This window comes from Thermobia domestica, chromosome 16 (genome assembly GCF_964235325.1).
Source record: "Thermobia domestica chromosome 16, izTheDome1.hap1.1, whole genome shotgun sequence".
Lineage (NCBI taxonomy): Eukaryota > Metazoa > Arthropoda > Insecta > Zygentoma > Lepismatidae > Thermobia > Thermobia domestica.
The window spans coordinates 143347437-143366144 of NC_137469.1; the positions used below are offsets into that span (position 1 = coordinate 143347437).

General features: G+C 36.9%; 2 protein-coding genes across 3 annotated transcripts in view; one reads left to right on the forward strand and one right to left on the reverse strand.

Moving 5' to 3' along the window:
- Nucleotides 1-352: 352 nt before the first annotated feature.
- LOC145672644 (uncharacterized) lies at nucleotides 353-1609 on the reverse strand. Its single transcript, XM_081741806.1, has one exon. It carries the CDS (start codon nucleotides 1607-1609, stop codon nucleotides 353-355), a length of 1257 nt encoding a protein of 418 aa, XP_081597932.1.
- A 5855-nt stretch (nucleotides 1610-7464) lies between these two features.
- The window catches only part of LOC145673466 (phospholipid-transporting ATPase ABCA3-like), a 312570-nt gene continuing 301326 nt past the window's right edge, over nucleotides 7465-18708 (forward strand). Inside the window, exon 1 of one of the 2 annotated variants that reach the window (XM_081743188.1) lies at nucleotides 7465-7823. The gene's annotated coding sequence lies outside the window, so the exon portion shown is untranslated. The remainder of the gene's footprint in view (nucleotides 7824-18708) is intronic. The other variant, XM_081743189.1, reaches the window with a different exon arrangement.

The window sequence follows — 18708 nt, forward strand, 5'->3', positions numbered from 1 at the left end:
TATGCTTGCTACAACGAAGTTAGATTAGTTGCATGGCGTAGATGTATTTTACTGGGAGCACAGGACGCAAATTAGAGGTCAAGGTGGTTGAGGAGGAAAAGCTGTAGGAGATGATAGATAACAGTAGTATTTTTTAGCGATAGTATGGTGCTGATAGGAAAAGGTCCATAACCAAGTAGAGCGTACAGGGAGCTAAGAAAGACAGGACGATAGCGTGTCGTACAAGGACAAGAATAAGTGAGATGTTCTAGGGTACCAAGCTCCTGTAGGCAATAACAGATGGGAGTATCCCGAAGGCCCTGGCGGTACTTCTGTAAGGGAGTTTGGGCGGTATGTAGCCGTAGGCGACTATTTAAAATATGATGTGCGTATGTCCAGGAGGAGGAATATGGCCATTTACGGGTAGTAGGAGATGGTTCAATCTGCCAGTAATATTTACCTGGTCCTCCTCGTGTCTGGCGTTGAAAATATACCACTCTCGGTGTCTTTGCTCTTCTAGTTGTGGTAGAAAGGTACTGTCCGGGAGTTTGAGGTTCAGAGGCTGTAGGAAAGCCCCGCGTTTACTGAGTTCATCGGCTGTTTCGTTGCCAGGAATGTTACAGTGGGAATAGGAGTATAAAAAGGTTACCTGATATCCCCGTTCTTGTAATTGATGTACTTGTTGAAAGATGTTATGGAAGATCCAGTTGTCCTGCAGCTGGCGACCGCTGGTTTGGAGGCATCGTAGAACACTCTGACTATCACTACATATGCAGGTATTAATTAAACGTAGACGAAGCACATAGAGGAGTGCAGTTCGAAGCGCCATTGCTTCTCCTAGGAAGATAGACGTATAGCCAGGTAATGCTTGGGTTATGCGCATATTAATGTGAGGAATGTAGACTCCAATACCTACATATGGTTGACCTGCTCGGTACTGCTTAGAGGCGTCTGTATATATGAAAACAGACTCTGGGTGATGCTGAGTTATGTAGTCCTCCCATAAAGACGCTATAAGGAATGTAGGAATGGTGCGTTGTCCATGGGGCGTACAAAAGGAATATTCCACCTGGCAGGTAGTTAAACAGAGCTGGTAGGGAGATTGATAATAAGGAAGTTTAGGTCCTCGATGAATGTAGTTACACCATTGTTGAAGTTTGACATAGGCAAAGTAGGTCCAAGGAAGTTGGTGGCGATAAGGTAAGCGTTTCTGGCGATTACGGGAGTATAATAATTGCGTTTTCGGAATGATCGGCGAGGTTGTCATAGCCATACGCTTCAAGAGGAATACCTTAGCTATATGGAAGGCATAGATTTGATATGGAATTATACCTGCTTCTTCGAGAAGGGCCATGGTCGTTGCGGTACGAGGTTGTCGGAATATAGTACGGAGTCCCCTGGCTTGCACCTGGAGGCACGTAGCGCTGAGTCTTCGGGGTAAGGGTGATAGGGCTGGACTACCGTAAAGAAGTTTTCCCTCCAGGCATTGACGATAGATGCATAGTTGGGCCCGTATATCCATGCCCCACTGTTTAGTACTCAATCCTGTCAGTAAATTGAGGACGGGTTGCACTTTGGTAACCAGCGAAGCAAGCTGTAGATTCCAATGAAGTCGATGATCCAGGGTCATTCCAAGGTATGTGATGTGAGTCTCCGGAGAAAGCGTTACCTCTGGAAGATGCAAAGGTTCGTAGACGTTGCGACGTTTGCGAGTGAACACAATATACTTGCTCTTCGTCCAGTTAATTGTAAGTCCATGGTCTGTACACCAGGTGTCTCAACAGGTAATAAGAGCGTGTTGAAGGGTACGAGTTCCGTGTGTCACAGTCGGAGTGCGGACATATAATAAAAAATCATCTGCATACTGATTAATACGTAGTTGCATTCGTAATTCTCTGTGCAGGGTGACGGTGAAGAGGTTGAATAGTAAGGGACAAAGAGCCGAGCCCTGTGGAAGTCCTTGCGATACTGTCCTGGGTTGGGTATAACGGTGCCCAATCTTCACCGACACCTGGCGGTGAATGAGCCAGTTGTGAAAAAACCGAAGATACCCAGCTGGAACGTGAAGAGCAGAGAGTTCGTGAATGAGTACATCCAATGGGACACTATCGTATACACGCGCTAAATCAATATGTACTGCCAAGAGATATTCTCGTCGTTGGAAAGTAGACCAGATATCCGTGACAAGGCTGGTGAGAGCATCATGAGTACTACGTGCTTGACGGAAGCCATCTAGAGTCGGAGGAAAAATGTCGTAGTATTGAGCTCACCACAGTAAGCGCTGAAGCAGGATTTCTCGAATAATTTAGAAATACAGGGAAGTAAAGTGATGGGTCGATAACTAGCTGGGTCCCCAGAGGGCATATGGGGTTTCGGAACAGGTATGACCAAGTGTTGTTTCCAAATAAGCGGCAGTGTTCCCAGATTGGGCTACAAGTAGCGGATTGGGCGATTTTTTAAGTGCCCTCGCTACTAAAATTTCGAATTGGGCGACACGCTACTTTTTGGGCTACTTGTAATTATCTGTGGGCTATAAATATTCAAAATACGCTACTTTTTTATTTTCATGTATAAAATTAAGATTGTTTTATCTTATCATTGATGAATCAACCGATATTTCTTGTGAAACATTGTTTGCGTATTAGATGTAAGTCAATGGATAATCGAATAGTATCTCAGTTCCTGACACAGTTACTACTACAGACTGCATGATGGTGTTAGACATTTTTTTTTGACTGGCATTGATATAAGTATTCAGCAATGCTTTGGTATTGCAACTGATGGTGCATCTAACCTGTGTGGTAATTATAATTGTATTTACCTACGCATGAAAAACGATAACCCAAACATAATATTAATGAAGTGCATCTACCATTTTCTTCATTTATCTTGTTCACACGCGTCAGAGGAATTATCTGGAAATATAGATTATTTGCTCAGAGAAACGTATTCACAGATCTGCTCTGCATAGTGATTCCCATTTGGAGTTGACAAACGATAGCAAGGAACCACTAAATCGTATTCCCCAAAATACGGAGATACTACTGAAGATTCGTAACTTTTCTCCTAAAATCTGTTTGTCTCACGCACGACCACCATTTTTCCGCTCTACCATTAGAATTATTCTTTAACAGATCTCAGGTTGGTGAGATAGAAATTCAGTGGCGTTGTCTGTTGACGATGGACTGGGAATGTTTCTTTTTCCTAATGGCACACCGACAAATGGAGCAGATTTCTGGTGCAAAGCATTAACCATTAAGAAGTCTGGTGGTGATTACGTTATGAAAAAATTGCCTCAATTTGCACTGATTATGTACAGCTTGCCAATTAGCAATGCAGCAGCTGAAAGAGTGTTTTCGAAAGTAACCGTAACGAAGACAAAACTCCGAGACAGAATGGGGCTAGAACTTCTTTCTTCGATTCTACTAGTTAAAATATTTGAAGATTGAAATATATATATGCTGTTATAACTTCAAACCATTACAAAAATACTCAGATTTAATTCGTCAGTCTATTACAAAGAACCAGCCAAATACGAAAATGAGGAAACTACAGACATTGTTTTCTGCTAGACAATTTTAAGTAGAGAGTAAGTGATAAAAAATGTTGTACTGATTATATTATTAATTAATCTTACGATATATAAAATATTGTTGGGTAGCATTCATCAGCATGTGATTTTTATTCTGAGTGACCTGATTGTGTATTCATTAAATTTATATTTTTTACTTAATGATCAAGATTTGTTCAATGCAAATACGACTTAATGTAGTGAAAAATAGATATCGGCGATAATTAGCATTAAATTTTATGCTTAATCTGCCTAAATTATACATATCTTATCCCAACCTAACCTAACCATAAAGTCAACTTACCCTATATTGTCTAACCCAGCGTTTCCCAACCGGTGTGCCGCGAATGGGCCGCTGGTGTGCCGCGAGGAGATCGAAACAAAATTATTAATTCTATAGCAATCAAATTGCAAGACATTGGAAAAATGTATATTTGTATTTCACATTACTATGAACCTCTACTATAAATCTACAATTTTAAGTTTCATGCTGTGTTACTTTTCTGTACATTTTTAATGTTGAAAAAAGTATTTGTTATCATTGTTATGACCATTATTGCTTTTCTATTGTTGCAGCCTATTTCGTAACTTGAAATTTTAAAATATCATTCAATCCTTTTGTAAAGCAAACATGCATATAAATTACCTACATTTGTGTTTTAAAACTAAAAGAGATTTGTTTGTTCGTTCCTTATTTAGTGATCTTCGTTCTTAGTGAAAGGTTAGATACAGTTTTCGAAAAAGAAAGTGTACTTTTAAAAACATGAGTGCTATATTTCATTGCAATTGTTTTCTATTTTTAAATTAGAAAGAAAAATAAATAATAATAATAGAATAATAATAATAATAATAATAATAATAATAATAATAATAATAATAATAATAATAATAATAATAATATCTATCTATCTATATGAGTGTGCCGCGAGAATTCAAGCAACACCTGCAGTGTTCTGCAACTTAAGAAAGGTTGGGAAACGCTGGTCTAACCAGACGTAACCATACAAAATATAATCTAACCTAACCTAAATAAAAGTAGAATGTATATAAATTTATGTTAATTAACTTATATAATTGAAAACAAAAGCTGAGGTCACTACATCCCTAAGTTCAAAACTAATGAGTCGCTCCTAACAAAAAAAAAAAAAAAAAAAAAATCCCTCGTTTCGATAAGAGAGAGAAAATAACGTATGCCCCCCTCCATGTATATAAAATTAGTCAAACTACAAAGCTGAAATGCAATTTATTTTTATGTTTGGGCCACAAGTAGTTCAAATCCGCTACTTTTGAGACGCAACTACGCTACTTTTCAATCTTCCTATCTGGCAACACTGATTGACAATGATATAGTGGTTAAAGCTTCCAAGCAGTGCTGCCAACATGTACGATAATTATCGAATCATACGATAATTTTGACCCATGTACGATGTAAGATAGCAGCTATACGATAATAGGAAAATGTACGATAATTTAACAAGTCCTGGTAATTTAAACATTACAAAGACGACCAACGTCTTGGGAAGGTAAATAATGCAGGCAAATTTAAGTTAATCGGGTAATAATTTAAATATTTTTATGTTACACTGTTAGCTAGTTAGCCTGTATGAGATGAAACATGTAAAATTGATCCAAACCACTATCAGTATACTGCAAACACGTGATCCTATTTGTAATCTAACCGGGGACCACTGCCACGCACAGAGAAAACCAGTCAAGAAGGGGTAATTACTAACTATTTAATGTAGATAAGCTTTCACAGGTAAACATATAGGGCCTTATGCAGAGTCGTTTTGATGTGTGATTAGTGCCATACTAAAGAGTTCGACTAACATATGTTCCCTGCAGTAATCTGGCCTTTAGTATGCGGCTAATCATACGTCAAAACGACTCTGCATAAGGCGGATAAAGCCTTGAAGAAAAAAACAGATTTTTTTTTCGTTAAACTGGTAACGAAGCAAGCTTCGATTATTTTGTTTTCTATGCAGATAGTTAAATATAATTTTAGCTGTAAATGTTCTGTTAATAATAATAATAATAATAATAATAATAATAATAATAATAATAATAATAATAATAATAATAATAATAATAATAATAATAATAATAATAATAAGGTTTGGTAATGAGACTAGAAACAAAAGATACGATAATTTCACGACAAAAACGATAATTTTGAGCGTTACATACGATAATATCTTCTGATTAGGTTGGCAACGCTGCTTCCAAGATAGACAAGGGGACGGCAGTGATGCCAGTTGGCGGGAAATTTCCCGTAAAACGGGAGATTCTGAGCTCTGCCGGGAAAACGGGAATTTTTCTTTAAAATAGGCTGAAAACGGGAAATTCTGACATCCTCAACTTTTCTGGTATGTTTTATCATTAATTCATTTTTTTTTTTTTTTTGCTCTTCTCTCTCACACATGAACAATTCCTTCACTGACGTATCTCAATGTTGACCAACTAACCATGCATAAAGCCAGCACAAACGACTAGTAAAGACAAAATGAAACAAAAAGGGTCTGGTACTATGGGCTCCTGCTGCGAACTGACCGTGAGTAAATACCTGATCTTTTCGCCGTGTTACCCTTCCCCTCGCACACGTGAGATTGGTTTATTGTTTCCAAAACAAATGGGGTATAGTTGTCTGGTGTGTGTTTCTGTGTTTTGGCACGCACACAGGTGTCACTGCTATGTTTGGATAATGAAAGGAAATATCAAACCCATCTGATACATATGATCGGAAAAAGCGAACAGAGGGAGACAAAAGTTTCCCGCGTGGGACCATTGTAAAGGGTAAATCTTTTGATAATGTCATGTAGATGCTCTTAGACCATTCCAATCTGTCCTTATCACTTTTCAGCAGGAGCATATGTAGGATGTCTCAAATGATGAGTAAACTCCTTAAGAACATCAACTGATATCAATAAACAAGAAAGAAAACAATACTTCACACTGTTATCATCTTTATGAAGTTGTTTTCCATAGAAGCATAGCCCTATTTTCAAAATAGTTCCTTCGTGTCACAGAAGGGTCTAATTTAATCTTGTTTCGTGCTAGGAGAAGAGAGAGAAATGGGGAATTTGTTTCGCGATAATATTTTATTTTTTAAAGATGAGAGAGAGTAAGAAGCGAGATAAAACTAAGAAATCTAACAAGAAGTGGCTTTCGGATCAACAATTTAACAGAGATTACAGTCCGTGTCGTGAATCGATACCAAAGCTAGGTATAAGACCAGGAGCGTCATTTCAGACTTCGCTTGGGGGGTGGGGCCAAGAGCACTTCCGACATAAGGTTTTCACGTTTTGTAGTAGTATATTAGTAGACAATCGATTAAAGTATATGCATTCCTCAAACTCTTGGGGGGGGGGGGAAATTGCCCCCTAAATGACGCCCCTGTATAAGACCTGTAACATCGAGCTCTTTTGTAGTAAAAGTGAGCTTCAGTATCACACAAAAAACTTTAAGCATCTAGTTAATGTAATGCAATAGCAAACTATCTTGTCTATTTTACAGTTTTTTTCTCTTAGCAAGGAATAAGTAATGTGTAACAACACAAAAATCTTGTTAAGACCAGAAAAGTGTATTGTGTTTCTTTGCCGAACACAACATTCCTTTCCAAACCATAAAGAAAAACACGATGTTCGTTAAAAAAAAAAAAAAGTTCACAGTGTTCTTGATTTTTTTTTAATATTGTGTCAGCATCTTTGTGATATCATGCATAACCGTAAATAGTGGCTTCTACGTTACGAGAATGAGTTCAACTGTACGTTATAGGCCCTCGAAAGTGATATTTTTCAAAATTATTTATCACTAGGTATTATAAATTGTATCTATATTAGTTGGCGGGAAATTTTGGGTCTAATCGGGAAATTTCAAGTCTTCGGACGGGAAATTCGCTGTTACAAAACTGGCATCACTGGGGGACGGATAGGTGTTATTTAATTGTGTCTTCTGTCTTATATTCAGTTAAAAATCGAAGAAAAGTCATGATTGCAGTTTGTGCAATAAATGAAACTGATCAAGCAGCCATAAAGGGGAAAATTCAGCATGTTTGCAACAACATTGAGAAATGAGGCAGAGACAAGTTCAGTATTCGTAAATGTAGCTGCTGTGAAAGACAGTTACATGAAGAGAAAAGTGTCCTACATTTACAAGAGGTAGTTTCTTCCACGTCGTGTGAATCAAAGACATGTACTTTTCTTTATTTCACTCACAGTATGTCTCAAAGTTCCAGCCATTGTATAGTAACAAGTGTCCAGAAAAATTCGTGCAGGTTTGAAATAGATATATATATATATTTTAATCCTTAATTTTTGCTTTAAATGATACTCTGTTTTGGATTATTTTGGGGTAACTTACGTTAAACCCAGTCCTCGATTACTTAAATCACGGTAAACCGAACAGAACGTAAGTGAAAATATTTTATAAGCTGGTGGGAGTTAACGGAAGTTATGCTCTTATTTTCCTGTTGCATGCCCAAATAATTGCATACATGATAATAAGCATGCAAACATGCGGCTGGGAACCAGTTTTTTTTTTTTTTTTTTTTCGTGCTGCTTTACTTTTGGCGCACTAGATTTTGGAAAATTTGCTGTGCATGAAAATACATATTTATCAAGTACAAATTTCTACAGGCGATAGAATTAAATACAGAGTAATACACTAGTATTTTAGGTTTATGAATGTAGGATTACTAGTGTATTATCATTACAAGTGCTTGGCAACGTATAAAGTGAATGAGTGCATATGAAAGATGACTGTATTAGATACTATTTTCCGCCGGTGGTGTAACTATTTCTCCACAATGCATAGAAGCTGTGTTTTATGTTTACAAGTGGAGCACTACTACTACGCAACCATGACAAGTACCATTGAAATCGTGTTATTGTCAAAACCTTGTTATTACTATCCTTGCTTACGCGTATACCCACCGTCGATGACGCGCCTGTCCTATTTGGGTACAGTCCATCGCTGCGGACGGGCACCCAGCTTAGTCTCGCCCTGCCTCTGTTAGCATTCGTGCTTTTAGTGGCCATCTAGCACAAGTTGGTTTGCGTTTTTGTACTATAGTTTTTATGCTGTACGTTCGAACGCAATTGTCATTCACAAATCGTAAGATATAATGGTAAGAATGTACTTTATGCTGAACATTCCTTGGAATCGATTCTTAGGAACAGTGTAGAGATCAATTCCCTAAAATGATGCCATCAATCGAAAATTAAATTCTGGACAAGTTTTGTAGACCATCTGACAAACAATCATAATCTAATTTCGAACCAGCAAGCTAAGATATATCATAACAGCGACAATAGGTTACGATTGCTAACCAAATGATCTACAACACTAATCAAGAATTTACTCTTCAACTGAGGCCCGTGCTGGCCCACCGGGACATCACATTATAAATAAAGTTTCAAGTTATATTATAGTAAATTCTTAAGGTTGTTATTGGTAAAGAACTCGTAATATGTACAGTATGCTCTTTACATAAGGTGCCCTTGCGAAACCACATCAAAGATAAACGGTTTTATTTATTTATGCACGGCACAGTTCTGTACAATGAACACATACTGTTAGTGTTGGTAAAGAACCCGTGAAGAGTACAGTGCGCCCTTTACGTAAGGCGCCCTTGTGAAACCACATCAAAGATAAACAGTTTATTTATTCTTCTGTATAGCAACAGTTCTGTACAATAAATAAATATTATTTCTGTTGATAAAGAACCTGTGAAAGGTACAGTGCGCCCTATGCATAGAGCGCCCTGCGAAGCATCACATTATAGATAAGTGGTTTTAGTTGTTCTTCTGTATATCAGTTGTTTATAGTAAAATCGCCCTTATAAAAGGCACCCTGCGAAATATCACATTATAATTTTTTTTAAAAAAATTTTCTGTATACCAGTTTCGTATCATACATTCATACAGTTGCTATTGGCAGCGAACAGCTAAGGAGTGCAATCACTTTTCAAAAAAATATCTATAAAGCCAGTAAAGCAATATACATGTAGGTCTACTTAGTAAGATAATATAGAAGTGTTTGGTACTGCTACTCATTTATTGCCAAAAAACACTTTGAAAAGTTAAGTGCAATCGATATAGCGCAGTTTAAATAATTCAAGTTTTTAAAAGCTCTTTATTTAAAAATTTGATTGTTCCTGTGTGTTTTAGAGCAGTGTTCGAATAATCAGTGTCTGGTTTTTATAGCTATATTGATTGACACACACACAGACAAAAAAAAAAAAAAAGAATTAAAATGTTTTTCTCTAGTAAGAAAGTTTTCCGAGTTTAGCTATTTACCTTATAAACAAATTTGGTGGTTTTAATACATAAAATGACGCCCGTTTATATATACAGGGTATAACTTAATTAATATAACAAATGTCGGGAGATGATTCCTGACACCGAGATAAAACGAAAAGTATACACCAACCTGGACGTAAAAATGCCTCCTTTCGGCGCCTTGATCACCCGAAAATTTGTCGGAAAAATGTAAAAACAGCCATAACTCAAGAACAAATCGTCGGATCGAAGTCGGGTAGAAGAGAGTGTTCATTATTTTTAATCGTAGATTCCAATAGTGTACAGTCAGATATAGTGCAGTGGCGGCGCATTTGTGACTCCCAAAGAAACTGGAGTATTCCTTTCCCTTCCCTTCTCTTGAAGTTGGCAAACCGCTCCTTACTCCTGAGCTACGAAAAACTACATTGCTATTGTGAATATACCAAAATAGAGTCCTCGTGTAGCCCATTTACATTTTGATTTTGTCACTGCTGGAGAAATTTTCTAGAAGAAAGTTCGTTCGAATTACATTTAAAAAATATGAGGGAAGATATTTTTTCGACGTTCCAATATACTTTAAACTGGATGGAATAAACAGGAGGAAAGAGATTGTGGAACTTTCGCGTACACATAGCAGCACGTACGTATCTCATAGTACTTTCACTGGCTGTACGAGCTGGCAGATATGCACCTCATTTATGGAGACGCAAGAGGTAGTGGCCCAGAGTCGAGGCGTTTATATCGTGATAGTGATCCTGAAAGGAGATTATATTTTCTTGAATTTTTTCAAGTTTCCATATTCACCTTAGAGATAAGATCTCTTTAATTTACCTTACAAGACAGCGTATTGAGAGTGATCAGACAACCCTATAGCAATAGTCATATGCAGGATGTAAAAATTCATATGCAACTCTAGTGAACGATCAGCAGCAGAGATTTATTGTGAGCATGTGGTGTGGTATGTTGGATAACTTTGTGGTAGGACCTTATTTATTGCCGGTCCGCTTGTTTGGAAATACGTATCTATAATTTCTGTTATGTTTTCCCAAAATTGTTAAAACATGTGCCCTTGAACATAAGACAGCAGATGTGATTCCCAGTATGAGAGTGCATCTGCATATTTTGGCAGCAATATGCAGACCTACCTAAATGAAACGTTCCCAGATTGTTAGATTGGGAGAGATGGACGTGAGATATAACCAACTCGTTCACCCTATCTCACGTCACTCGATTTCTTTTTTTCTTTGAGGAGGGAGGGGTTGAAACGCCTTTTGTATGCAACACTAGCCACGACAGCCGAATAACTTGTTGCTCGAGTTAATAATCATCTCCGAAATATCGGATATGTTTGACCGCACGCGGAAAAAATTCCTTCGCCGATGTCATCTTTGCAACGTGGTCAACGGTCGACAATATCAGACTGTGAACTGTTATTCTTCACAACTATCTCGTGTACACATACTGCATTGCACAGGTACTATACAAGGTACCTCTGAGTATTTCTCAGTTGCCCTACTCTGTACGAAACAGAATAAATCGGTAGTTTGAAGCTGTATTTCTTTGTATCATTGTGAAACACGCACAACAGCTTGTGTTTCGTCTAGGGATGGGCAAAACCGGTTTTTATAAAAACCGGAAAACCGACATTTCGGTTTTCTCCAAAACCGGTACGGTTTTCACCGAAACTGGTTTCGGTGAAAACTTTTGGAAAACACACAAAACTATTTCTGTGGAAATGGATTCGGTTTCCGGAGAACAACGAAACACCATTCTGGTCAAAAATAGAACAAATTTTGGAAAAAAATACGAAATCGGTTTTGAAGAAAACCGAACCGGTTTTGGAGAAAACAGATAACCGGTTTCGGAGAAAACCGAAACCGGTTTCAGTGGGAAAAAACCTAAAAGCGGTTTTTTGAAAAATTTTAAAAACCGGTTTCGGTTTCTCTAAAAACCGAAAAACCGGTTTTTGTACACACCACTAGTTTCGTCGAGTTTCATTGCTTCTGTGCTCGGAGTTATTATCTTCCACAGAATTACGTATTACGACGAGGCAATTTTTTTTAATGCAGCTTACTTTCGCCCAAATTTTAGTCACATAATTTGTGGGAATCACTGTTGTCATGAGAAAAATCCCTTGTACTCTCGTTCAATATACATACGTATCATTGATACCTGACTGTCTTATAGACAGTCGTTATAAACCTAATCTGTATCAAAGTTATTTTTTCCATTTTCACACACTCGTAACTTGACAGGAAGCCGTTCATTTATCATCCGTTATCATTACCCTAGAAGATATAACTATGATACGCTAAAGACTTCTTTCCATTTAAATTCTTCCGAGAGTTTCTTCTGTGCTCAGACAAAATAGAACAATCACAATCTGGTATATCTCTCCTTTTTCGAATTCTAAGTGTTCTAATTTGAACGATGTACTATTACTTTTTATTTGTTGAAATCTTGTGCTTGATTGCTGTTCATATTCCTCATTCAATGTTTGATAAAATACTCGAAGGAATATTCCAGTTTCTTTGGGAGGTCACCCTTGCACCGCCACTGCACTATATCTGACTGTACACTATTGAAATCTACGACTAAAAGTAATGGATATTCTCTTTTGCCCGATTTCGATCTGACATTTTGTTTTCGAGTATGGCTGTTTTTTGCATTTTTCCGGAAAATTTTCCGGTGGTCATAGTTCTTTATCATCTCGGAGACGGGAATCGCCTCCTGATGTTTACTATATTAATTAAGTTACTATATATATATATTGATTATTTATTGCTGTTTTGGATGTTTTTACTGGTTCTTGAGCGGGAGGTTGGGGGGCGGTAGCCACCATTTAGAACTCAAAATTTATATTCACCGTTTCACCTTGTTTCTCGCAATAGTTTAGCGTCAGTTCTCAAGGATATTTCCATTATTCGTAGCAGTTGAAGCAGGGCCGTGCTGGGATACTAACGAGGGCGGTGGACAAGTCCACAAAAAGGGCGCCCATACAAACGTTAATACGTATTTTATATATGGGTGATTCCACGAAAAAGGGAAATTTTCACTTGGAAAATTTTTGTTCCGTTGATGGTCGCCTATTTCGAAAAAAATATCAGATGCACTTACTACTACTAAGTACATGTTAATTAGGTGTTCAGCAGAGCTGAATCGTTATTGGTGTAGTAAATAAAAAATAATCAACTTTTCAGCACCCACGGAGTTGAGACCATAGGTCACGGAGTTGAGATTAGTTAACACGGAGTTGAAAATTGCTGTGGATTTGAGAAACGCGATACATCTGGGTGATAAGTTTTGGTTTATAAGTGATTAAGCTTATAATTTACATAAAAATTGAAATAATTTTCCAATAGTTTTTGTAAGTTAGAATTATTCTCCTTATGTTGAACAAAATTCTAACAAACTAGATGACACGTAATTTGTTATACAAAAATACTCCAGAAAATACTGCAAACATATGAAAATATATCTAATGAAGGTTCCAAAATTGAGTACACACACACACATTTTATATATATATATATATATATATATATATATATATATATATATATATATATATATATATATATATATGTGTGTGTGTGTGTGTGTGTGTGTGACGTAAATAAGAAAAAAAGAAATATACATACACTTATCGATTATTGAAAAATTATTGCGCTTTCAATATGTTGACTATCATATGGAGGGGACAAACTTTTCAAATAAGCTTACGAAACTGACGAAGTAGTCACTAAACCTGTCTATTGTCTACTTCATTTGTTTCCTGAGCTTATGTAACCCGTCTGTCTTCTCTGTGTGATCAAGTCAACACGTCGAAAGTGCAATAGTTTTTCAACATTTGGTAAGTGTATTTGTATATTTGGTATATATATATATATATATATATATATATATATATATATATATATATATATATATATATATATATATAAGGTGTTTCAAAACAATGCACACATCGTTTGGGAGCTGATTCCTGACACCAAGATAAGACGAAAAGTATAGACAACTGGGTGCACAAATGCTTCCTTTCGGAGTTTTAGGCTGCCGAAAACATGAAAAAAATGAACTTTAAAGGTTCATAGCTCCAAAATTATGAGACCTGCCGTAGTCGGGTCACGACTTCACTTAGGGACTAATATGTGCACTATCCAAAAATATGTTTGAGATTCCTGAGGTACTCACGAAGCAATTTTGATAGAGGGAGTTCGGCTACGGGCGTATAATCTGAAGTACTCACCAACTACTTCTATAAAAGTTGTTGTGGAAGTACCGCAAGATTCTAAAACATGGATATTTGGATAGCGCACATACTATTTCCTAAGTAAAGTCTGACCCGACTACGGTAGGTCCCATAGTTTTATGCTATGGACCTTTAAAGTTCACTTTTTTCATGTTTTCGGCAGCCTATAACTGCGAAAGGAAGCATTTGTGCACCCAGATTGGTATATACTTTTATCTTATCTTGGTGTTAGGAATCACCTCCCAAACGTTGTCGGTATTGTTTTGAAACGCCCTGTATAATTCACACTAAATAACAGTGTAAGGCACTTATCATTTCTGTTTTCTTTGAATAATTCGATGTTCTTTGTTAAGTAACCCTCATTTTCCACTCCAATGAAGGAAATGTCTTGAGGAAACAGGGAAGGGCTGTTCTAGTCTACACAGAATGACAACTGCCAACGCTTTTTAAACGTCAGGTTTCGTAGGCCAGGAGAAATTCCTCCCGATCCGCGTCATAAAATTGACTGTCCGTACATTGCCCTCAGACTCTTCGACAATCCCTAAAAAGAAAACAATTAGCTGATCATAAGATTGAGACGTCAATAGGTTAAAAACCGATACCATCCATCTTAACTTGACTGAAGTTTTACCTCCGGCTACCTGACAGCCCCAAATCTGAACTTCCGCGAAACACTCCTTAAATGGGGTAGGATCCACCAGCCAGCCTTTGAGTGTGAATGACACGTGGTCAGCGTGTCGGCTCCTACGACCGTTGCGATGGTCTGCGCGATCAGGTTTCAGTACATCTCTACTCAAATTGAGTTTTTCAATTGCCTCACTGTGCGAAGTAAACACCATTAATTTTTGAGCTTCCACCGGGAAACAAACCCAGAATTACGCACGAAAGGCGAGCATAGTAGTCACTAGACCATAAAGAGCTTTATTTCTATCAATATATTGAAAGAACAAATATTTGGAAGAGCATGAGCATAACAAACACTATAGGATTATCAACTCCGTGAACTTGTCTCAACACCGTGGATTCCTTAGTTTTCAGATGGACATGGAGTTGAGAACCATGGAGTTGAGAAAATCGAATATAATTTATCTTGACCGGCCCACTTTTTAACCAGTACATGTGAGTAATTGTGTACGAATTTTCTACGTTAAGACGTAGGTTCCTCAAGGAAAAGAAGGTATATACCATACAAATACATTCAGTAATAAATGCCATGGTGTTGAGTATCAATTAATATACGCACCTGCCTTCCACACACAAATATTTTTCCTATAGCTTTTAACACATGCACACAACTTTTTCTGTTCTTCAGTCAAACATGTCTGCCTTGTCTTCTTGTGGGTGTTGCCAATATGGACGACCATGCTATCTGTTGAGAGCAATGATATTTTTTTCTATTGCCACGGAGTTGAGACGAAATAGAAGTGACAGAAACGAAGCATAGTCAAGCTTTCGAAAATAATCGTTATAAAGGTTTACTTTCCACAAAACTGAAACATTGAAGTGTTCTCTTCCATTTAATTACCATTAAATGATGTTTGATTTGCGACTTCAGTTGTAATTTATTGATTAAAATCAGTCAACTGTGGTCTGTGACAGCCGACGGTGTTGAGAAATTGGGTAATAATAATTTTTTTACGTATGTTTCGTGTTACATTTGCAAACTGTTATACATGGCATACCTACTTTGTGACGGTTACTACCAAACAAAATAAAAATGAGGTGATTCTTTCTAGTAGTAGTTTGAAGAAATGCCCGTGACAGAAAATTTCCCTTTTTCGTGGAATCACCCATATATATGTATTAACGTTTGTATGGGCGCCCTTTTTGTGGACTTGTCCACCGCCCTCGTTAGTATCCCAGCACGGCCCTGCTTCAACTGCTACGAATAATGGAAATGTCCTTGAGAACTGACGCTAAACTATTGCGAGAAACAAGGTGAAACGGTGAATATAAATTTTGAGTTCTAAATGGTGGCTACCGCCCCCCAACCTCCCGCTCAAGAACCAGTAAAAACATCCAAAACAGCAATAAATAATCAAACCACTACTGTAAATCTAAGGTAAGAAGGAAAGCATAATAAAAGAAACTCTCTACTGTACTAATTATAAATGAATACAACATGATGAGGAAAAATAAATTACATTCACCAATGGAACAACCAGCAGCAAACCTTCTCTTCCTTAAATGAGCGAAATGAAGCATCAAATTATCAGAACGAGAAGTTAAATTTAAATTCCTCTTTTAATTCAACCACATATTCTCGATAGACTGCGTACCACCGACTGTCTATTTCTGCCTACGGCACATTCGACCGACATTAAATTTGCGTCTGCCGAACTAACTCTCGTCCACCTCAACTGTTGCTACAATTCTCAATATTAATCAGCCCACACAATATCGCGAAACTATGGGAATTTACTTCAGTATCACAAACATATTTGAACAAAAAATAAATAAATAAAAAATAATTAATTAATTAATTAACCAATCAATATCCGAACACCGAAACTCACTTGAAAGTATCAGAACAACGAACGACATCTAAACTGACTTTATTTCACACTTGACCAATGCAACTGCAACACTCATGTTCAACGTTAATGATCTTTTTGTGTGTTTGTTTATGGCATTTTAAGGCTAATTTGCTTAACTGTTTAATATATATTAATACTCAGAACACTGTAAAATCGTTTCTTATTAAACTGATAATTGAATCACACGTTTAAAGGCATACTATTATCTCCGAACAGTGCCTGCCCCAACATGGAGAGTGATACCTGCCTCCCCTCTTTCCGATCCTCACCAGTGTAAGTTGAATAACAAGTTTACCCTTGTGGTACATATATGAGTAAAAATTTTAAACTCTTGATACAATCGAGATTTTCAGGCAATGGATGATTTTAAATTGGTCAATCGGCGTTACACATATATGTAAGACAACCGCATTTAAGTAAGCACAAGCTACCTAACTGTACCTTACTGCATATGAAGTAAAGTTACAGACAATATATTTAGTAAACTTTAAACCGGACTTGTTAATTTGTCTCATCTCGTTTGACATAAACTATAATTGCTCCATCCTATCCATCTACGCTAAGTGCGCATGGAAAATATGGGATCATTTCTTTAAAATTTATGTCTAATCTACGAAAACAGTTCTGTGCAAGAAAATCTTTTATGTAGAGGGAGAACATAGAAACAACGTTAGAAATGTGTCATGGTTACTAAGAAATTGAAATGCAAATTCACTCGTAGTAATTACTAACCCAGACTAGTATACACTTTTTGTACCTGTCTTTCTTTCCACATATACCCAACATCTGCCTGCTCCCTAGAGACGCATCCTTTAATGATCTCGAGCTTCTAGCTGCCCTTAACATAGATGTAGTGTTAACGTGAAGTGACCACCAAGCGTAAGTTGGTACGTGTTTTCCTTATGAGTTGTAATACATGTAAATGCTGGCATGTTACAGATCTATACGCCGTTTGTGGCAGACTCAAATAAAATAATTCATATAACATTAGAACATTATAGGTGCCTTCCATTTCAACTCAGGCAAAAAAATATAAAATTGTACCATCACCATCTCAGATATTGTTGAAACTTTTTTTTATATAGCAACTAGACATATAAAAGAGACCCATATTTTTTTTTGTCGAAAAAAAAATTCCCGCCAGGTAATGGGCCATCAAAGACGGGGGGTACAATTTATGAATTGTAGAAGACATGGAAAATGGTCAACTTTGGAGCCTCACCATTCGGCTACATAGGAATATAAATAAACTATATTTTATTATAGTTAGTTTGGTTTGCGCATGCGTATCTTTTTGTACATAAATTAACAAATGAACGTCAATTTATCTGAAAAGTCGAAGTTTGCGAATTTTTTTCGAGCACTTCCGGTTCGAATTTTAAAATTTTGTTTTCACGGTTGGTAAGACCTGGTTACCTGCTTTCCGAAGAAGAATTTGTATCGCTTGTGTGTGCAACCGTTTTGTCGCAGAAAATTCGAGAAATTGTAAAATTTTCAAAAATCGCCATTTTTGGCGCCATTTTCTGGAAAACACCATCTTTTAAAATTCTGAAATTTTGTCAGATGGTTCAACTTTACATGAATAATAAACACTCCAAATACCATTCTCGACCAATGCTTCATGAATTAACTGCAGTCTTTTAAAGTTAGCGAAGTTTCGTTAACTTTGATGTCACAGTTAGCAACACTGGGAACAAAAAAGGGCAATGATTTGATAATGTTTGTGGTTCACATTCATTAAATGAAGAATAAAAGGTTTTCTTGACTTTTTATTTTGATAAAGAAGGCTCTCTAGAATAGTAAAATGGGCCTCCCCCTACTCCTCCGTTTTCTTAAACCGAAATAATTTGAGGTGGAAATTACGATTATGAAACGCACAAACTTTAAGTTCACTTACTTAAAATGGTCTTCGGAAACAAAATTTCACTGATTTTTTTAAAAAATTTTTTATATTTTACATGGACCAATCATTTGCTTGATTGGTGTCTAATAGCATGTAACCGTGCAGGTGCTCCAATAGGTGTTGGCTCACTCACAACTTGTCCAGGAGTGGATCTAGGGGGAAGAAACTTTTTTATTTTATATATAAAT